Source organism: Ischnura elegans, chromosome 1 (assembly GCF_921293095.1).
Source record: "Ischnura elegans chromosome 1, ioIscEleg1.1, whole genome shotgun sequence".
In the NCBI taxonomy this organism is placed as follows: domain Eukaryota; kingdom Metazoa; phylum Arthropoda; class Insecta; order Odonata; family Coenagrionidae; genus Ischnura; species Ischnura elegans.
In genome coordinates, this window is record NC_060246.1 from 73,701,545 (window position 1) to 73,724,683 (window position 23,139).

Below are 23,139 nucleotides of genomic sequence, written 5' to 3' on the forward strand. Positions count from 1 at the left end.
GCAATAGATCACTTTCAATTTCTCTCTCCAGTTTATGCTTGTCCTTGGTAACTTCTTTATTTGTCTACCCGCATTCCTATGTTTTGCCATTGTTCACTTGGTTTTTACCCTGTATGGCTCTATCAAAATCAGATTCTACTGCTGAATAACTGCCACACTGTATACCTAAGATGCAGAGGGCTTATGACTGCTGTAAGGGAAGGAAGTCAATGTGTTTGAGAATCTCTCTTGGATCTTTTTACCTATTGATGCTATTCATACGTAACTCGGCCCCGGCTCCAATTCTCCCCAGGGAATACCTATGACATTGAAGGCTTGAAGCTGGACCTTTTACGTGGAAGTCAAATCACCCGATTAACTTAGGATGGCAAAAAATACATCTCAAACTGTATTGTTTAAAAAAACTCATTTCCACTAGCTCCAAACTTAATAAATGTTCTAAATTAATATCATTCGGTAGAGGAGACAGCAAATTACTTCTGTAGGAAATTACTTCCGTAGATCGGCTACTCAAACCGCATGACAAGTAATGTTTTTGGCCTATGTGTGGCAATGGATTTCGATAAATATGTATACAAAGAATAAGATTTAAGGCAAGAAATACTATTAACATGTGTAAAATGATAGCTCGCTATTAGTGGTGATTTCTTGTTTTCTGTGGGTACCACTGCAACAGATAACATCAGAAAGTAATACTTTTTCATAGCTTCCTCGGTATTCACACCATGCTTTAAAAAGCTATTCAGTGCTATTTGTCCAACTCAATATGGTAATGACATGAATCACCAAGAAATCACCAAGCTTCGCTTCCCATGTATGTATGTATGAAGTAGAAATTAAAGTGCATTAAAAATGGAATGTCTTCCCAAAAGCGCCTTCCTTCCTAATTTGTGGATGTGTAGGTCGTCAAACGGAAGTAAAAAAATGACAACCCTGGGTGTGGTTGATAAAAATGTTTTATATGACCTCAATCAGAGTTGTGACACCACCATATTTGTTTCACACAGTTGTGCCTCCATTTGTTAACATTGTTTGTTACATTCTTATCTGTTAGACCATTACAAATAAATGAAAAATTCTTTCATTGATGTTTCAATCGAGTAAATCCTTGAGGGTTGCATCATGCTCTGGTTTCATTTATCCTTATTTGCATTAGTCATCTGTACATCCATCCCTTTGGGTCAAGTTTCTCAGGATGATTTTTATTCACTCTTTGGTCAAGCTCAAATTTTAGGTTCATCTCTTTTGTTCAGATACAGGCACACTTATTGGCATAAGTTTCCAGTTCTTCTTTTTACCATAATTTTCATTTTGATTGCTCTTTTTTTGGTATATCAAGGTTTAAAGTTTTTTTACTGGAAATACTAGAAAGTTCATTGTCTCCTTTTGTAATAGTGATGGTCTAAAAGTTTTTCAAACAATATTTTTTCATTGACTTTTGAGCTTAAAAGATGCATTGGATGGTGTGATAGTTGAAAGGAAATGATTAATTTTGGGGAAGGAACTGCAAAACACTTGTGTATTTTTCGAATTGGATGGGAGAGGCAGATACTTTGTGGAGATCCATTATGAGATATGAAGTGAAACACTTTGCACTCATATCTCTTGTGGATTTTTATTGTTATTACTGAAATGAGTCGATGGGATGGTGCAAAGAAGTTTCATCTTATGTCTCCCATTTCACCCTAATATATCTGCAGGCATATTATTTCTTACCCCTTTCAATAACCCTTGATTAAAACTAACCTTATAGCAGTTATTTTTATGGTATACCATATTTAAGCTGAAGTTCATGCTGGCTTTTTTATCCTTAGAGTGGCTCAGGTAAGGGGGATGCTGGTGTCGCAACTGCTGCTCCTCATAATCTTCCTGCTATTCCTCCTGAGGTAATGCGTACTGCAAGTGAAAGGCATCAGAAAGGACTTATGTCACCCTACATATATCAGATATTAACCAGGGTATGTTTCTCTCATTTTGTTATACTTCTTGGTTGATTAAATTTATTTCTTGTGCCCTAATTCATTTACATATTTATTTTTCATCAAGGGTGAAATTAAGTTACCAGTTGTAATGGAAGATGAGAATCATAAGGAACTGCCAAGTATTCATCTCTTCTATCGCCCTGTTCGGCAAATGATTTATGCTATTCTTTTCAACTTGCATCATTATACATTTTTGGCCACTAAAAATAAGGAGAAAGGAGGTAAGTGCTTCCGCAGTCTTTACATATTAATTAAAGTGAAAAAAACAGTCAAAATTAATGATATTACTCTTCTTAATACATCTGTTGGGGGTCATAGGAATAGGCAAACTTCTTCATTCAAATTTATCATGCAACTTCCCAAGTTTCTTAGAAAATGTTCTGTAGAGATGGGTCAAAAAGTACCGAACTGCCAAAACGAACTGTTCACTGAAATGAAGCTATTTTAAAATGAACAGTTCTCTAAAACTCCCAGTTCACTGTTCATGACTGCACTGCACACGTGTAGCATATTCGGTTCATCAGGTGTACTCACCCAGGGGTATTTTGAACTGCAGCTTACTCCATCAAGTGCGTGGTGGCTACAACAGATGGCGGGTAAGATACAGACCATTCAAGGCCACCGAAGTACGCCATAGACGACCGAGCCCCTCCCCTTCTTTCTCTACCATTCCCCTCCATTCACGAAAAAGAACAGAATAGCTGGCAAACAATTCGAACGCCCTAATATTTGGAACGGGTGTTCAAAATAATAGGTTTATTTTAGCCTTTCGTTTTCTCAGGGTATTCATTGTTTTCTTTGCGGAGTTCATTTTGCGGAGGGTATTCTTTTCTTAGAGGGCATTCTTTTTCGGAGGGTATTCATTCCTTGGAGGGCGTTCTTTTTTTGGAGGTCGTTCGTTTCCTCTAGCTGTTCATTTGGGATCTTGCGTTCATTTGAACATTTGCGTTTGATGAACAGAATGCAATGGTTCAGGTTCGTTGTCAATTTACGGGTCAGTTATCTGTTCGTAATTTGTGCTATGGTTCAAAGTTAATTTAAGCATTAGGTTAAAACTTTATTTTGATTAGTTATATTAATGCAAAAATCTATTTCAGCAAACGGAAAAGTTAAGCATAAATTGTTTAACTATGTTATATCCACTATATATTTTGCTATTAAATTATTCGTAATGGAATTAACTTTTAACTGGGTTAATCTGTATTTTACCCTGCGTAGCTTTAAGAGGTCTGAACTGATGATTTTGGGAAACACAAATTTGGCTTCAACTTCCTCAAATTACTTGTTTGTAATGTATTTAGAGATCGAAGGGGAAGGACTTGGAACTCTTCTAAAGAAAGTCTACGGAGGCATATATCCATCATTTTCGAAGGAATGAAAACAATGCGTTACCTACTGCGATTTTATTTGATGGCATTAGGTTTTTCACATTGCGACATTTTACGTATTTTATTGTGACCACTTAGCTTAATTACGCATAAATACACCTCGAAGCGTTAACTCTTTCTTTGCTTTCCATGTTTAGTATTTAAATGTGTTAAAGAATTCCATGGGTGTAACATATTTTACTATTTTTTTGCATTCTACGAAAAGTACTAATTTAGCAATGAAACTGATTATTTGTCACCGTCTTGCGCTTGCTATTATTGGCAGTTAAGTCAATAGAATGGATAGATACCTGACACAGGCTGTAAGGAGGAGAAAAAAATCAATATCTTACCGAGGAGTCTTAGAGAGAGATTCACAAATGACTTTCGCACTAAAACTATTTATGAAGAACAGTTAGCTGTGTATGAAAGTCTAAATTGCTCATAAGAGCAGCATTTAAAAAACTTTTCTGGTGCTAAATACTCAAATATCATCAGATGCTGGGTTGATAAATATTAATTCTGGCTTAATCTACAAGTATACAGCAGATATTGTCCTGCACACGGATAACCAAGTTAGAGCCCGGGACAGAATTTGCTTGAAATTACTATGACAAGCTGCACAAACCATATGATACCATACTAAGCTTTCATTTACTCTAAACATCGGAGAAGCAGTATTTTCTACCTGAATGGCCGTTACTATTCACCATGAACAGATATTTTGAACTGTTCTTTTTGCTGAATAGGGTCAAAGTGAACGGTTCCTCAAAATGAACAGTTTAACCCACCTCTAATGTTCAGGTCTTTCTCAAGTTATTATAATATTGTTTGGTGCTAATATTATTAGTGTGATGACTTAATGGAACATCTTTGCATTTTAGGTATACTGATGCTATGTGTATGAAGATTTTATGATAAAGGGTGAATGGCTGAGAAATGTTAATACTCGTTATATAGTCCTTTTGGAATTTTTTTTATTGCAAATAATTAATTTTTTTAAGCATCCTGTTTTACATGTATATATTCCCAAAATTGTCTATTTTCCAAAATTGTGGATGCATAGGTCATCAATAGGAAGTAGATTGACATCAACTCTGGGTGTGGTTTGTAAATTTATTTTACCTAGCCTCAATCAGGGTTGGGACATTTTTGGTATGCATTGATTCTGTTGTCAGCTGAAGTTTATTGTGGGGTACTATTTATATTGTACCATTTTCCAAAAATTGGTGTCATCTGTAATATGAATGAATCAGTATGGATTTACGTTGAATCTGGTAGGTAGGTAGGTTGAATTGGTATTTATAAGTGAAACCCTCTGAAATAAATAATTTTCATTCTCTTTTCAGTGGTTGTGGTATGAATTTAATGCTATCTTTTAAACTATCTTTTCTGTGTGTAACTATGCATCTAAATTTGACTTTGGCATTATCATATCTTTTCCTTCTTATGAGCATCTTAAATTTTCGTAATTGTTTCCTTGTATTCAATATGTTATATTTATAAACATCATTTGCCGCAGAAAGTGAAAAGGTTGAAATCCCGGAGGTCAGTGTGAAGGAGTGGTTGTGGTCCAAGGGAAATGAATTCCAGCGTCCGGACATAGTGAAAGCAGAACAAGTTGGCTGGGGAGTACCTACTATTCAAAGGCTGTGGTTTGGGTACGTAAAAATTAAACCTTGCATAGCTGTGATAAGTGTAATCTAGTACTGGGCAAACTGTACTATTCATTCAAACAGTCCTATTTACAAAACTCAAAACAACAAAATGACACTATTTTACAAATGTCACCTGTGGTCTTGATCATATGTATGGGGAAAGGTTTGTGAAGGAACCGTTAATTTGGAAAACCTCTTATTTATAGTTTTATGAAGTGCCAGCAGGTCACTTGGTTGTCTCAGTGATATCACCTTCGTTTTATGAAGGCTACTCCATTTCTCTGGCCAAAAATACCTGTGTAGTGGCTGAAGCTGAATTGTCTCGAAGAGCCGGTGCAATGACTTGTTGCCACTCACTGGGATATGGCGTTCATGATCAATATTTCTTTAGGCGTTCAAAAAATCTGTTGTCACCATATATACTTTCGTAATGATGATTACTCATTGTCTACCAGCTTCTTTGTTCTCTCAACATTGGAAATAATACCTCCCAAGTTATGCAAAATGACCGAGTATTTACTGTGGTAAAGTTAGGGGAGGTTCAACAAGGCCCGTATCCTTAGTTGACCCTGTAGGGCCAACCTACCCTGGATACGTCATCAGCCCCTACATAAACCGATCTCGCCCTACATATGCCACATCAAGCCCTACATATGGCCGTTTATGGAACTAAACGGGCCCTACTTGAGGTTCGCATCCCTATCTTCCCAATGTTAAAACTCTGTCATGTAATGCAAATTTGTATGGCGCAAAGACCCCAAGGAATGCAATCCTTGCGCTATACAAGGCATGAGTGTACTCACTTGGTGTATAGTTTTTAAGGTGCCAGTAAGTTATTTTTAACATATCATAATGATCCAAACTTAAGAATTTCTCTGTATAGAATTTTTGAGCAATAGCTGTTGATCATGGCAGATCAGATCAAGATATGCACTTCCTAAAAGCACCTCTCACATTAAAATATGTGGGCTGGCCGTCAACTGGAAGGAGAGAAATACATCTCTGGGTGTGGTTACTAAGGTCCTATCCTATGTACCCTCAATCTGAGCTGTTACAATTTTTCCATTATTATTAACACTGATAATTGGAAATTATGTGTAATTCAAAATTTGTAATTTTAATAAGACCAATTTTATGGTGCAATCAATATATTTTTAACAAACTAATTTTTAGTGGATATCGATTTTGCATCGTGGCGTTTTAGTAAAGTATGAGAAAATCCGTTGTTATAACCTTACCTTGCCTCTTTGACTTTCATGTATATTTAGCTACAATAATAAAACTACTGTATATGTCTGAATATAGTCCCCCCTTTTTTTCCAAAAATGCCTAAGGTAAAAGTAAAGGGGGGACTATATTCAAACGCATTTTTTTAACTTTTCCCAAAACTGAAGCCTCAAAATTTGGGAGGGGGGACTATATTCGGAGAAATACGGTAAATGTTTTTTCAATGTTCTTTATTACATATTTTATCTATTGGTACTACATTTTCATTGCTTCATTGGATCGTACAAGTATGAAACAAAATTGAAGTCGAGGATATTTGTGAAAATCTTTGGCATGAGTTTTAAATTTTACAGCTGTCTGCAGGTTGAGGAAACTTAGTATGAAGCAAGGGCAGTGGAGATCACTTCAGGCGAGGGCATTTAATAATCTTAGAAGTGAAGTACTCCTCTATGAGGTATTTTATGGCCTCAGCTACTTTGTAATACTTGGATGCTTGGATGTCGAGAGCAAGTTGGGTGCTGAATGCTTTTATGATAGCCATAGGCACTTGGTAGTTAAGGTCAATTCATGAACTTCCTTTTTTTAAACGGATGATACTTGGTCTGAAATAAGTTAGCTTTCAAAAATTTTTTCATCACTTCTCTTGCGCCTGTAGTTCTGCACTTTTAAGTGCAGAATTTAAAGAGCCCTTCTAATTTTGCATCATTTATTTCTTTTTTTAATGTAATGTTCATTATTATTGCAAATTTAGTGCCTTATGTCATTGGTTTAACGGGAAAGTCTTGCACTTGAAAAATATTTTTGATGCTCATTGTTGTTTCATTCTGTAAAGTATTTTATCGTCTTTGTGTAAAATATTGTCACAGAGTAGATATATACATAGGGGACATTAGGTGGCTGTACCATAGGTTTCTCTGTAATGAAAAACGCGCACGGCGGCCATATTAAAAATAAGTAAAATTATGCGGTAAATTCAAACCAAATAGTGCTAACGACTTACCATCCACCGAAAAAAGAGGGTTTAAAATTCAAAGTAGCCTAATTATTTCTTTACCAATAAAGGTAGAGCAAGGAATGCCAAATTGCACACACAAATCCGGCAGTTATGTAAATAACAGTCTTGTTTTCTAAATCTGATCGACGACATCGAATCACCCATTCCTTGGACCCGCGCCAACATCACAAGTTCTTATTAAACTTTTTCGACAATTTCATTTCGCATGCAAAATAATACTCGAATATAAGTTTAGTTTCTTTGATCAGCAATGTAACTCAGAAAAAATATGAAATTACTTACCTCACAGGGTCTTTAGGGAAACTGAAGAAACTCAACTTTGCTTCTGTCATGCCCGCATTGTTTTTGCAGTTAATGGCTGAGCACCTAGCAAAACCTTTTCTTATCTTATTTTTCACTTTCTTCATTTTCCACGTTTCTTTAAAACACTAGCACACTACATGAAAGCATTGAAGAGTGTAGGAATTAAAAAAAAAATTGTGTGACAACACTCCACGCCAAGCACGAATGATAGCAACGATAGCAACCAAATAGCAACTCAAGCCACGTTTCCTTATTTAGAACATGGTGAAATGCGCAATGAGCTGATTACCGCCTTCAGCCGTTTTGTCCTCTCTGTATATCCCTACTCTGTGATATTGTGGTTTGGCCCTAAAATTCAACATGTCCTAGGCTAGATGACTTCCACCATTTGTCATTGCTTTAACTGTCTGATGCTATATTGTATACTTTGTCAAATATTACTGTCTCTTAAACAGCCTTAAAGAGCAGTTGGAAAAAGAGGGATCGGAAAAGTCAGTTTCATTTTGTTGGATGATGATCTATTTCTTTAATGTTATTTGTGCTTTAACGTACCTCTTTGTTCCTGGCTAGAAGTAAATGAATTTCTGCTGCATTATTTGAAATTGGTTCAAATTTGGGTTTATTATGAGGAATGTCAATATCTTCTCATTGTTTGAGTCTAAAATTGCTCATACCTTTGTCTGTGTGTCTGATATTTTGCAGGTCTGCTATTGATGACAAACGTAGGCGTCTAAGAGCATTCCTTACGTGCATGCGTTCTGATACTCCATTGATGCTCAATCCAACATATGTTCCTCAGCATCTCCTGGTTATTGCATGTGTGCTCAGGTGAGTCAAATTGAACTACATAATAATCCTTTTCTGCACAATTATATTGACTTGGATTAAGGTACCAAGCAGTGATGTTTCCTTGATCTGTTACCTGTTTCTTTGTGCATATCTTTTCATTTTAATTCTTGTTAAGCTGTTTTAACCAAAGTTCTGACCTTTTTGGTCACAGAAGTGAGGGATATTAACCAGGGAAAGTCAGATCGGATACCTCGGATCTAAATTTCTGCAAATTATGCCCTTCTCTGGATAAACCCCATTAAGACCGTCAAAGGCTCTGCTCGGCAATGTCGTATACCGACTGTTTTCACAGCAGAATCCTGTGGATTTGGGATCGGAGAGTAAAGTAGGTTCTGAGATGGGGTCTTTCTGGAAGGTCTTCGTGTATGAATATCAGGAAAAAAAGTCACTTTTTTAAGTTTGAGCTCTAATAACGAAATTATGGTCCCCGATCGTATCCAAAGAAAACTAAATTTACCACAATGAAGTGTGCTCTTACCTTGGCTAAAAATCCTCTGTTTTCTTAACCATAGACTATTTGTGGATCCATGTTTTGAAGCATAGGTTAAAACAGAGAATGCTGAGTATTAAAATCCATACAGTTTTAATAAACTTACCTAGTCACCGTTAATCCAGCCCCTGACGTGCGGGGACAAACCCTGCCGTGTGATTGAAAAATCCATTCAATTTCCGGCGTCGCGAGCTCATTTCAATTTGAACTGCATATACACTGTGAGAAATCTTCATATAATGCTCTGATGTAAGTTACTCTGATTGACTTTGCTGAAAACCCATGCAAAACTCTTTAACTAAATGAAAATTTTGTCGCAAAACAATGTGTGCAGTTTTGTAACTGTATGACGTGGTCATTATTCTACAGCACTGAGATTACCCTGTTTGTTGTTCAATCTGTTGGGAGGATTCAAGTTATGTGCCTCTTGTATTTGGCTTTCAAAGTTTCCGTGGCTGAAATTCTGTTGCCTAACTTCTAGGAGAGCTTTTGAATGAAATTGTTTATGAGTGGGACAAGCATCGCAGTGCAATGGCACATGTGAAGAAAGGATCGGAACTCTTTTCACTCCCTCTTATGGAACGCTCTATTCACTTAAGTAGTAATAGGGTGGTTTCCAATATAAATCTCTATTGCTTAAATATCCATTTTTCGTGATTAAATGATAATTTTCAAGCGCGCGAAATCATGACGGCTAAGTATGAATGCTGGGAAAATCCTGTGTGACGTCATTCTGGTTCCGGATGCCACCGTGTGAGGCCACCTTGGTGGGAGGCTATGAGTGCTGCTATGATGCAGGCTGTTAGCAGGTAGCACTTTGCTTAAATAAGGATTATTAATACCCTATCAAATGAAGGAAACTTTCGACCATAAGCAATTTTAATGATTAAGAGATGTTTCCCTGAACTCTGTGCCATATGCATGCATTGGTAATCTCGGACGATGTAAAACTCCTGACTTCTTGTATAACGTCTAGTTCCCTGTGACTTTACATGGAGTGGCATCGCATGGCCGCCAATCTGGCCTTGATGTTAAAATTGACCATTAACACCTTCCGTGCTACTGGTATTATTACGCCATCCATCTTTTGAGAAGTTGTAATTTGTAACTTATTTTTAGAAAAGTGATACTAACCTCTAAATAAACAAATGAAAAAGTCAAAAGCAAAATTCATTCTTTAAAATGATACCAAACACCTATTCCTGGCATCGAAGGTTGGTTGATAAGAAATAACTCAAAATTATTGAAAATGGCCTGCACTATTGCGATTCGTTACCCATCATTAGTGTATTCATAATACAGTAAACTCTCGACTAGAAGTCAGCAGGACCGGAAAATAGGCACTTCGTAATATCGAGTTCTGTAATTTCAAACATTTTTAAAAGTCATGAAAAAATTTTTGCTTTTGTTCCCACCGCCCTTTTTCTGTCTTTATTGGCCTTGTTTAACGTTTTCGGTGGCTATTTAAGATGGAATTTTAAAAAAAATGCTCTTTCTTATTGACTTTATGCTGTGAAAGATGGCTAAAATACCATACGACCCAAAACTTCCCATTCTTTGTCAAGTTGAATATATTCGATCTTAGCGCTAAAGAAATTCCAGTCCATTTTAGAAAATACAATCGCATACCAGCGTTACATAGAATCATTTTAAATACTGTGAAGAATAGAAGCTAAAAACTAAAGAAGGGCAACGTATTGAAGTATAATTTTCAAGAGTTCACGAAACTAAATCAACATTGCAAAATTTTAAATCCACACAGTACAGCCATGCCTCGTATAGTGCAAGGGATGCGTTGGGGTCTTTGCACCATACGAATTTGCATTATAGGAGAGCATTTTAACATTGGGAAGATAGGGATGCGTTACTGGTAGCATAGGTTTTGGGTATCGAATTTCGTCTAAACCATATATTTTCACATAAATGGCCATAGAAAACCTTATTTATATAAATGCTTATAGTTTAAAATATCTTTAAAGATAGTAGGCACACATTTACAGACATTTATTCACGTTAAAAAAAATTAGTACGTGCTTTTGAAATTCCCTCATGTCGTGCGGGTGGGCTAACATCTGCTATCTCAGGGGTTCGTAATGCATTGCCGGCAGTTTACTATTTTTCAAACCACTCTAAAAACAAACAAATTTTCGCCTCCACTGGGAGTCACGCAGGTCTTCTGAAGTTCCAAACCTGGGTTTATATTACGGGCACTGGTCCTAACAACATTTGTGTCAAAATATTAAAACTACATGAATTTATGCATTAGGTCCAGCTTTTTAGTGTAGGATTCGAGTGGTCCATTGCTGAATTTTTAGCTGTCATTTTTCTCCTGTTAGTGCCCAATCCTGTATTTTCTGTTTTTTTTTTTTTCATATTCACAGGTACATCATGTCCTTCCCAGAAAAACGTGTTTTAAGGAAGCCTGAGCTTGATGTTTTCATAGCGCAAGCATTTTCTCCTGAGTTAATGAATGCTCATTATCTTCAGGAATTACAGGTTGGTTGAATTATTAATCTTGAGATGTTTATGACATAGTTATGGGATTTGCTATTTGTAAAAATTAAACTTACTTCGTGAGGAATACCTTTCGGTGATGGCAGACTTGGTTACCTTTGGAAAGAGGGCCTTCAGGCTGCGGGGTTCACCTGCCTAATTACCAACTTCAGATCATAATTCTGGATGGCCTTTCACTCTTCTTAAATGAATTTCTTACCTCAATCCCATATGTTAAACATTAGGAAAGGTTAAAAATGTTTTAGAAAAGGAATTGACGTATCCAGTGTAAAACATTTGTGAGGCTACCATGCTTGATGCAAATGGCTGTTTCACTCGTGGATTAAAAAAAAAAGACTTCTGATTGTAGAGTGATTACAGCTGGGAAAATGGCATCAGAAGAAATGTGTTTTAAACAAAATGTAGAATCTCACTAGTAAACTAGTAATTGGTAGAATAACTCTCTTTCACTGTTGGAGATCAGTTAATGAAAAAGTTGGCCATAGTATATCAAAGAGGAAAATAAACAATTCTCATTCATGTGCCACGCATTTTTCTTATATATGCAAATCTCCTCTGATTGATTTTAATTAATTTTGGGTACGTGTCACATGTAGTTAAAATTTCAAACCACTTCCATTCCTCTTGTAATCAAGTCTGGAAAGTTTGAGGAATAGACGTCACACGTTGAAGTCGTGAATTCAGATGTGCGAAATCACCACATCTACGTATCCCAAGGCAATGAAATACCTTTATTCAGAGGAGAATGGCTAATTAGTTGACTAGACAGGTAGGCTGAGGTGGCAATTAAACCACATAGATAGGCATGTTTTTGGCAATGTAACTTTGAAAAATGGAAATTTTGAAAAATTCCAGAAAAACTTCCGTTGTTTAGATCATTCTGTTAATTAGATTTCCAAATTATCGATCTTCTGCTGTATGTCAATCAAGTATCCTCTGTTAAGACTTAATAGCCAGGGAAACTCAGTAAGGGGGAATTTATTATCCAGGAAAATTGTTTCTTGTATAATAATATATAAGGTTAGGGCCTCCTTTAAGGAGTTAAAAATCAAACTTTTATGAGGGGAAATCTTCTTTTCCGGGAACTTGTAATCAGGATTCTATGTTTGAGGTTCTAACATCTTAATGCTAATATAAGTTTATCTTGCATATTTTAGTTTATTAGCTTGACTAACCTGTATTTGATAAGCCCTTCCTAAAAGCACCTCCCTCATTGAAATTGTGTGGGCAGGCCGTCAACTGGAAGGAGAGAAATACAACACAGGGTGTGGTTACGAAGGACCAATCTTTTGTAACCGAAATTGGAGTTGATACAAATTTACCATTTGTGTAGAGATGTTTATTTTTAATATTGAGTATGTCGGAAAACTTTTAACAATCTGCAATTATAAAAATGAAGCCTCAGCTTGTATTGTGTACTTGAATAGGTTTCTTTAGCTTATAATGTTGTAGTCTGACCACCTTAACTTGGCTCTTGGCTGTTAAACGGTCAGCCAATGAGTTAAAGCCTTCGATGGTGGTTTGGTGGGGAGGGGTGATGTACCTTGTTGGGCAAAGATGGCAGGTTTTGTTGGAATCAGATTATGGCGTCAGTAATTCATAGATTTCCTAGCTTTCTTTAGAAGGAAAGAAAATGTGGTCAAAATGTAGCTGTTTTATCTGCATAATTGCCCTAGAAAGCAACTTGTCATGAAGTGCACATACATCTGCTGATGCTCCATCTGCTGCTCTTGTGCTAAGGCGATGTAAGCATTCTGAGGGAATATCTTCTACAAGATTGTTACGAATGTACACATAATGCAGAAGGTCGTAGAAGTTGGATTCGGATGTCTTTTCAGATTATTTCATCCTCATTCATATACCTCCATTATTTTCCTGTGCATATAAAGGGATGGTCAGTTATTTATGCTAAAAATTGTGCGAATTTAGTTAGTGCTGGTTTTTCTCCTTAGCATTGTAATAACTTATAATACAAGCAGCATGTGTAAATTAGCATCCTTATGCCCCAAGTTCCAAGTTAAGGTGGTTGACTTACTCGTTAAAGTTATTTTTAAAATTATTTTTATGCAAATGAGATTCAAGCACCTTGAATATAATTTATGAATTTGCATGAATAATATATAACACATTCTTCATTCGCCCTATGTTTTCTCTCTTTCTCTTTATCTCTGCCACACAACAGGTCTTTAAAGTTTCGCGGGTATTTCACTGAAAACAACTGATTTTTGTAAAGACTGGAACTTACTGTTGCTTTAGAGTAGCATGCCTTTGTATTTCTAATTTTTGCTGTGAATTTGTAAAATCACATGTTTGCCTAAGAAATAGTATTTATCTTATTAAATAAGGCTAATTTATATCTAATTTATTTCCAGTTGCCCCTTGTTACTGGTCGTGGAGTGCAGCTTGCATCCCTTTTGATGCAAGGTGTTGAAGTTGCTCTCATGGCCAATGATGCTTGTGGGGCACCCATCCCTTGGCTCATGTGCTGTCCATGGTTGTTTTTTGATGGCAAGCTATTTCATCACAAATTAGCCCGTGCTGCAACTGTCAAAAATCTTCTTGAACTCTGTGATCATCGTATTGATCAAGTGATGAAGGTGGAACGCATGCGCAAAGCAATATTGGAAGACATTACTCCTCAATTTGCTCGGCCTCCACATCCTCCTATGCCTGCTGGTGAGTGAGAGCTTTAAATGCTATGTGGTGCTAACTGCCTTGAACCGATTTCTAGGTTTCTGATTAACACACAGGAAATCTATCTTTATTTTTACAACGATGGTGGCCAACCTATTCAACAAATTCAAACGGTTTGGTTGTTGAATGTGAAGGTCAAATCATGATCGTATTTAGCACAAAATTAATGCAACTCTTTCCCTGAGTGTTATCAGGCTAACATTAAATGCTAGCCTTTCTGTAGATGCATGCTTGTTTTATTTGTTCTGAAATTTTAAATTACTGTTTACAAAGGTAGGAACTTTTAGAAATTGGATTACTGTATTCATCAATTTTGTGTTTAATTGCTCTTATTCTGTTAGGCCTCCGTATGGCAGGTTTACCTGCAAATTCATTACCTGCTGGTGCTTCAATGCCTGGTGGTGTTGGACATCATCCTCCACATCACAATGGAGGTGTTGTAGGATCAGGCCGTGGTCTAGTTGGTCGAAGATCTGTCCTGGCACGTGGTGGTCAGTTGGAAATTGCTGGAGTTGTGGTTGGCAGCTGGGGTCCAAATTTTGGAAGTGGAGGTGGCGGTAACAGCAATGCTGTTGGTGGGGGTGGCAACAACATGGGAGCTCCCATTGGCCATCACCGAGGTGGTGGAGGGCCTCCTCGTCCACTGGCTGTAGCCCCTCAGGTGAATTAATGTCGAATAGTACTAAGAACGTTTTTTTAAAATCTCGAGTTTATATCTCTGAAAATTCTATGAGATGCGTCAATGTAGCATATTTTCCTGTGTAACCTATGCACTTTTTACGGGAAATGCTGGCGAAAAAATTGGATATATTTCTCTATGTATGTTTAGTAGGCCTTGTTAGTCCTAAGTGAAGGGACCATATGCTTTGCTCTGCATTTATTTTTTTTCTTTCAAGATATTTTCTCATCTCTTCATGGAGTTTTGAAACCGTGCATTTCAGTCCACTACAACCATTCATGTTGTGTTATGTTCTTTCAGGCAGTGTGTTGTAGCTCTCCTCTCTGTGTGTGGTTATTCTTATAATTGGGATCCATATGATGGCTTCAACAAGTAGAAAGAGATTACAATTTCCAAGTGATGATGAAATATTGAAGAATTACTTGCAAGTGATTCAGACAAAAGTTTAAGTTCTACAAGTGATGAATAGAAAATTACAGTGGAATCACTTTAAAGCGAGGATTGCGAGACCCCGCCTTTACGAGACCCCGCCTTTACGAGAGATAGCCGAGGCACCATCAATTGACTAGCATTGATTAGCATGTAAATAAAATTTGTTTTTATGAGGCCATTTTGGTGTTGGCACTCACCATAGCGAGAGTTTCCATTGCCGGGAAAACCTTCACCAAGAGTCCCTAATCTCTGTAGTTGCTGGCAATCTGTTAGAAATGATCATGGAGTGATCAGTCTCAAACTCATGTAGTAAACTGTCGTTCGATAAGTATGTAGTTCATTTTGGTGAAAATATTGTGGCAATAGCATTAGCGAATGCTTGATCTTCTTAGTTCCTTGGGCGGCAGAAAGCAGTTGGCAGCATATCCGTACATCTGTGAGTTGCGTGAACAGAGAGCATTTGAAGGTAGATACCATGGCCATAAAATGCAAAACACGTCTAAGCAAGAAAACTAAAATAATAGAGCAATATGCGTGTGGTGCAATTAATTTATCCTTATAATTTAATTCGTTCTTCACAATAAAAAAAGTGCCCGAGGAATGCAGATCATGAAGAGATAGAAGGAGCTTTGTTCAGGTGGTTTTTCCCAATTCAATCTGTAGGAAGAACTGAGAAGGGGGCTATGCTTAAGGCTAAAGCAGAGTATTTCAGTGATAGATTGTGAATCAAGAACTTCAGTCAAGAGTTCAGAAGGTTGGTTGTGCTAATTCAAAGCATGAAAGCGTTATATCCCTTCATAATTGCTGGTGATGCCTGTGGTGTAAACCTGAAGTCATAAAAGAAAGTACTCTTGATCCCAGCAGAATATTTTAAGAAGTATTCCCAGCGTGATTTAACACAGACGAAACAGTACTGTTTTACTTTATACATACATACACACACACTTGTGGGGTTAAAGGTAAATAATTTTTTCATAACAGAGTGAACTATCTTGCGACTTGGTGGAATCTTGTTCTTTAATTCATGTTGTTAATTACCGAGGCAAATTTTTGAATGATAATTGGTACTTCTGTTTTCCTGTATTGAGGAATGATGTAATCAAAGCACCGGAATTCAATCATTGTGGTACAAATTTATGCCACTCTGATCTGCACACAGGTGCTAAATCAAAGAGTTCACTACTTTAATAAGATAATTGGTGTTATAATGCCTTTTATTTTGGTAGTTGAATTCACAATCTTCAATACTATTGCAGTGTATCGTATATATTTTGTGTTTGAAATTAATCTTAGAAAACCATTAAGTTCTATATGTTTATGCAACCATTGGATAAAGTCAGATATAGTTTAAGTGCAGGAATATCTCGTGAAGTGTTGCAATTAATGAAACTGGGAAATCATTGGTTGAATACATATCTGTTAGCAGTAATCATTACCCCGGTGCAGACTTCCTTTGACTGTGCAAAGGGTATGTGTGGTTAGTTTACAATACCTCTGCAAATAAGTATTAGTTGCATAATATTTAATCTCTTTAGAATATAACCACTTATTAACGTGGGACTCAATTGATTGAATTTTTTATAAATACCCTTGTGCATGAATTTTAGTCCAATGTGCATGGGGTTAAAGGTTGGTCTACTATAAATGTTTGCACTCAGTATAGTGGTAATAAATTCTTTAATTATTTTAACAGGTGACATCTGTGGGTGGATTGAAGAATTTTAGGGCTCCTGCAGGTTATCCAATTGGTGTTGGCTTGCGTTCTGCTCCTTTTCAAAGTCGGGGAGGAAAGACTGCCAGAGGTCGTAGGCCACAGGTTAGTTCCATGTTAAAAAGGTTAACTGTTATGTTTTTTTTCTGGCCCTATGAATTAACTTCTGATCCAGCGTATTATCCTCAGTTTTGTTACTTTGGTAAAAATTCTTCTAGCTCAAGGGCCTGGTGTAACCTAAGATCTTGATGGTGACCTCCATCAATAATTTTTATGCTGAATATGAAAATTAAGAAAGGAGATTTGTAAATGCAATTACCACTCTAGTTATCTGTGGTCTAAGGGGGATAGGGTGGTGAAGTGGGTAGAGCCTTGCGTCATTGATCGTTCCACGAATTGAAGCATCTCAGGTTCAATTCCCTGGTGAAACCTTCAAGCACCCCAAATAAAATCCTCCAAGTACGAGTCAGACTAAGGAAAGGAACATGCCTACATACCTTGAACTTATGACTGTTTCATTTGTAAGGCTTAGGCTGGGGTGAGCTCTACCCTTCCCTATGTAAACCAGCCCTAAAGTTGAACCTCTGAGTGAGAGACTTTCTGAAATCACTTCATTGTTGGTATTATTTCTTTTTGCATTATGGGTCTGTTGATGACCATTATTGTATTTTTATTCCTTGCAAGTTTTAGGGTAGGCTGAGAAGGGGTTGGTTGTGAAAAATATTAGATGGAGTTTCCATCTCTTTTTCTATTCCATTTCCATCTCTTCCATGCTCATGTTCTGTTTTCAGGTTCTTGGCAAGCGACGTGGAGGAAGTGCACCTAAAAAGTTTGCTGCTCGTGGTGATGGAAATGCTGTTGTTTCTAATTCAGATCAGCGTGGTGTTGGGAGTAATGCTACTGCCGCAGATTCACCTGTTATTGTGTAAGTTTCTTATGTGTTTTTGTGGATAATTAATTGCTCTTAAGGTTCTGATTTCATTGGAAAGCAGTCCTTTCAAAGAAAGTATATCTCTAACTATCTTGCAAGGTATTGAAGTCCTATGGGGAAAAGAGAATTCTTGTGAAAGTGATGCAAAAATTAGTATTTGTTTGGTGGAATAGTGTGCTTCCAGTTTTATTTCGAATAATTTTTTCTCTTAAGTTGTTGACTCAAGGGGAACAAATGTGGTCTACTAAGTGTTATAATTAAAGGTATTGTATGAACTACAGCAGGTTTTCATGGAGCATTTTGAATTTCCCCTTTTCCCACCTTTCACACACTTCTTCCTTCTTCAATCCACAGTAAGTCTTATTCCCTTTCATTTTATTTATGAATGCTATTCTCTTCATTCCCATGATGTTCTTACTGCTTAGATGAGATGTTTGCTTAGTAACTTCAGTAATGAGGTGTAAGTAGCATGCTGTGGTGTTCATTATGATTGATTCAGCTTATTTTTTTTAATCACTGAACTTCTTGGATATAAGTATTGGGAGATTGAAAATGTGTCAGATAGGAATGTGTATTATAGTGTGCTGCTGAGATACTGCAGTTAAATTTAGGGCTTCATGATTCGATATAGTAACTGATTTTTGAAAATTTTTCTATGCAGCAAAACTGGTCTGAATGCTGCAGGGCCTGCTACAGTGGATGGCAACAGTACCCTTGGAGGGCATGAATCATCTGGGAACAGATCCAGAGAAGGTGTAGCTGAGGTGGGAAGTGTAGATGCAGCTGACCAAGGGCAGTTAGCTCACGGTGGCCAGTTTGAAGATGCCGAGCACCAGTGCCACTCTAGTCTTTCCAATGTTCCTGGTGTGAGTGCCACCGTTACAGTGTCTCCTACTGGGGCCAGTGGGGAATCAGTTTGCCAGAACGACATGGCTGCTGTGCCACCTCCCTCTGTTGTCAATTCAATGGCTAGCCTCTAGGTTATGGGGTAGGGGCAAGTAGGAGAATGCATGGGCTGTGCAGTCTCAGTCATTTGTGGGGCCCACATTGGGTCTCGATTGTCACTTTAAGTGGCACAGCCCTTCCCAGCGAATGAAGCTTCTCTTCAGCCCCTATCTCTAATTCACTCCCCCGATTGGCACGAATTGTTGCACCTGGTCAGGGGCATAGACTAAAAGCTGTCGGTGGAAGTGGAGATTATACTTCAATTCTGTTATCCATTTATATTTTGTTGCCATTTTATTGTTGACGCCCAAGCACCATGGAGTGTAAGGATGATTTGATGTCTCAAAATCGGACGTATAAGTGATTAAATAGCCCCTGTATAACAAGCTATATGGGAGTGCTTTGTGTTGGTTTTGAAGAATCAATTTTTAACTGTCAGGATACCAACAAAAATATAGCTTTTCTCTCAACCAAGCCAAGTTGGCTTGGATTGCACCCCAAGGGTGACAAAGGAATATGACAAAAAGAGTCGAATAAAGTCTATAAAGAAGTAAAAGGAGAATTATGCAGAGATGTCTATTTTTCTATGTTTGTTATTTTGTTACTAAGATATATGATGTAATACCAGTCGAAAAGTTGTTAAAGTGTTAAAAGTGATGAAGGAGGGATGGGATGGTTGGGAATGAAGGAGGTAAATACATCTGTATTTTAATTATGAGGAAGGGACATTGTTATGGAGTGGCAATGGTTATGGCATTGTGTGATTTATTTCCTCCTCTTCCCTTCTGTCTAGTAAGGGGAGTGCCAAAGTGAAGAAAGCGATTGGGTACAGTGGATAAGTAACCAGTGGTGCTGGGAAGAAGAGCCCATTGTCAGAGTGAAATTGCAGGATAGTAGCAATGTTAGCACGTTTTCCCATCCCATTTTTCCAGAGAGTTGGAGGGAAAGCTTGCTGCCATGTGCATAATTTATTTGCCCAGTGGCCTTGAGGGAAGTACTAAAGCTACTCTATTTCTGAAGAGTATAATTTTTTTTCATTTTTGAGAGAGAACCTTAAAGGGCAAACAACTTTGGCAATATAGCAGGAAAAGTTTTCACGTTTGATTTGTGATCGCATAATATACAGGCAGAGTACATTAGATTCCAGTATTCTTTCAGTTTTTTTCAGATCACCCTGCAATTTGCCTGTAATCGATACTCCCACACCCTAAGGAGAAAAGTCTAGCGACATTTTTGTTTGCCGACTTTATTCAACCAGTGACAATGTACAAACTAATAGAATCCCGATCAAAGATGACTACATACTGCTAAACTGACTAAAAATTCCAATATACTAATAAGTAGCCTGAAGGAAACAAATTTGAATGTTAATGGCATAGGTTCTTAAACCTCAAAGAGAGCCAAAAGTCTCACTATCTTATAAAAGAACCACAAAGAATTTAAATCTGAAGAGAATATCTTCATACTCAAACTGCAATGAAGTGTAATTTTTTCATCTTTATTTTCCTTTTCATAAGGAAACACCCACGCATTCATTATGTGTGAACCTTCTAAAGCATAATTTATGACGGATCTAGGGACAGTTGACATAACAGGTATTAATAATACCCGGGAATTTCATTTTCCCTTCTGTATTCCATTAAAAATGGAGAAATGTAATGAGTAACTAAATATTTTTGTGAGGGGCCCACTTAGTCTTTGGTCATGGTATTACCTTTCCTTCATTTAGGTTAGGAATTGACAAATGGTTGTCATTATGTAAAATAGAAATGAAATTGAGGAAGAACTATAATATAAGCTTGAATGTACTTGCCCAAAATTTAAAATTGTTTGGGTGTTACATTGATTCAATTAAATGTATCATTGAAATTGCCAGAATATGTAGTGAAATTTCTCTCGAAATGCCGAAGTGGCGTGGAAGAGTCATTCATGAAGTTGTGCTTCCCACAACAATATCTCCAAAGAGAAGGTCTGCATTGCAGATTGACTTTTCAGTTGTTCACTGAGAAGCACTTTTAATTATTCACTTTTCCAGCTGCTTTTTTCAATGTTACCAAAATGTTTGGGACAAGATTTACTACAAACTTAAAGAAATGTCAAGGCATTTCAAGAATGTCAATTCATTCACTCAAATTTATATTGTACATTTTCTCATGAGCTACTGAAAGTTAAAAGAAATCAAACTATTGGATTCCAATTGTTTTTGTGCTCTGCCTACTATATGGCAGTTTTACATCCGACTTAGTAGAACTAAGCTCATGTTATTATTATTAAGTAGCTGTAAATTGTTCATTGTTCAAGTAAAAGAAAATACCTTGTTTGACTGTATTTACATGTAAAACTAAGTGTCAGACACCTATAGTGTTTATTGGATCTATAATACTTATTTTGGGGGAAGCACTATTGTCCAAGTAGAAGCTAAGAAATTTATGCATCTGGGTGTTGCTGCATTGTATACACATTTGCAGCTCACGTTTATATTGTGTGTGATTGTTAATCATAAAACATTTTTGTTCTTGATTTATCGAAGTATTTCCTAGTACGTAATTTGCTTTTGACTTATGATGTAAGGTAATTTGCAATGGTTAAATAATGGTTCTTAATAACAGTAAATTAAAACTGAAATAGTGGGCCCCTTGTATCTTTTTTCCAAAGACAAAAAATGTTAAAAAAATTAAACCTAACAACTCAACTGAGGTCATTTTAAAATAGTTTTCATTTTTGTTTTACTTTTCCAAATGTAATTTTAGGTATTTGAGTGACAGCATATGGAGCAGACAAGCTGCTGTCCAAATCATTTTAAAATTTCAAAATTGCAAGAAGAATTGTTTTTTTAGGTCTGGGTGTTGGTATGGTACAATTTGAGAGTACCAATTGGTATAAACTCAGCTAGTTTTGTGGTCTTATCGAGCATTTTCCTTCATTAGATAACTTGTATGCTTCCATGTTGCTCCTGTGTTTATCTTGTCTGTATTGTTGCCAGATATTCTCCCTGTATCATTAAATTGACAGTGTGACTGGCCCACATTTGTGTGCTGGTTGAAGCAGTCTTTGTACCTCTTGAACCTTAAAATGTAATCATCATTGAACTTCCCAAAAAACACAAAAAAAGATAATATTCTATAGTTATACCTTAATTGATTTATCTAAATTGTAATCTGTAAAACAATTGGATAAAAATGTACCCTGGGTATCTTGTATTAGCTGGCTAACAACATGTTAAAGTGGTCCCACTGGAAGAGTATTAAAGGGTAGACTGGAAGTGGCACTGATGGCTCCATCTTGGAAAACTGTTAAGGAATCAATGGGATGTATTTTTTACCCTTGATACTTTCTTGTTGCCCATCTCACTTGGGCACTGTGTGATCCCTTATGAACGGTTGAGAAAGCCTTGAGGAAGTAATAAAGAATGGTACTATGTTATAAAAGTTTTCTTTATTTGGAGACCTTTAACATAAAAGTCTGTGTGGATTTCTTAACTTCATTATTTTGCAGAGTTGTAGATTTATTAATTTAATGTGTTATTCATCTACGAAGTGAATTTTGAAGTCCTTATTTACTAATTTTGATTCTGGTGTAATCATACTTGCACTAAGTGCCGTTAAAGCAAAGCCTTATTTGTTGGCCACCAATGCTCCCTTGTGTCCAGGCTGGCAAAAAATTGGACTTCATGGCAATTTATTTATATGTACTGTAATTTACATGCCCCCCTCAGTGATAGGACTATAAAATTAATAGTCATGTATGGAAATGAAAGCTTACATTCATTTTGGTGTGTAACAACAATCAGTAGATAGTACTGTGAGTTTCTGGAGATGTGATATGTAGTATTATGTTGAAAGCTGTGCTGAGGATGCACACACAATGCTTCGGGATGAAGTTGGTCATACCTTTGATGTAGGTTCACATCATTCTAAATTCCGTACGGGTACTCTATAGGAAACAATTGGAATGCTGGGGAAGCATATTCAATGATTAGAATTTTTCTATTTTCTCAAGAATTATGGGGTGATCGACCTGTAGTCTCCTATTGATCTCTCGCTGTGTCATTAGCAATATTCAAAGTACATGGTCAGCCCCTAAGGTTATGCTTTTTTGATTGTTAATGATTTATTTCTTGTAAAGCTACATATTTTGTTTGATCTCTCCAAAATGCTCACAATATTGAACACATTTTCTAACATATGTATATACATATTCGTTTCAGGCTTGATTTGGTGGAAGTTCAATTTATCCATTATAAAAAATTAATGGAAATTAAAAATGTTAAAACAACCATTAGTGTTTTTATCATGCACATTATCTAACTTCAACATCTTAAATGCTCCTTGTTAAATATTAA

The 23,139-nt window shown here is 36.7% G+C and overlaps 1 protein-coding gene across 5 annotated transcripts in view; it reads left to right on the forward strand.

Annotated features, from left to right (window-relative positions):
• Positions 1-22,220, forward strand: part of LOC124163609 (constitutive coactivator of PPAR-gamma-like protein 1 homolog) — a 36,881-nt gene extending 14,661 nt beyond the window's left edge. For all 5 annotated transcript variants that reach the window (XM_046540629.1, XM_046540638.1, XM_046540654.1 and 2 more), the window contains exons 11-20: positions 1,815-1,958; positions 2,047-2,203; positions 4,872-5,010; positions 8,255-8,380; positions 11,273-11,387; positions 13,778-14,081; positions 14,441-14,760; positions 16,904-17,026; positions 17,713-17,846; positions 18,514-22,220. In XM_046540629.1, coding sequence (XP_046396585.1) covers positions 1,815-1,958; positions 2,047-2,203; positions 4,872-5,010; positions 8,255-8,380; positions 11,273-11,387; positions 13,778-14,081; positions 14,441-14,760; positions 16,904-17,026; positions 17,713-17,846; positions 18,514-18,832 — 1,881 coding nt within the window. In that variant the 3' untranslated portion in view covers positions 18,833-22,220. The remainder of the gene's footprint in view (positions 1-1,814; positions 1,959-2,046; positions 2,204-4,871; positions 5,011-8,254; positions 8,381-11,272; positions 11,388-13,777; positions 14,082-14,440; positions 14,761-16,903; positions 17,027-17,712; positions 17,847-18,513) is intronic.
• Positions 22,221-23,139: the final 919 nt, after the last annotated feature.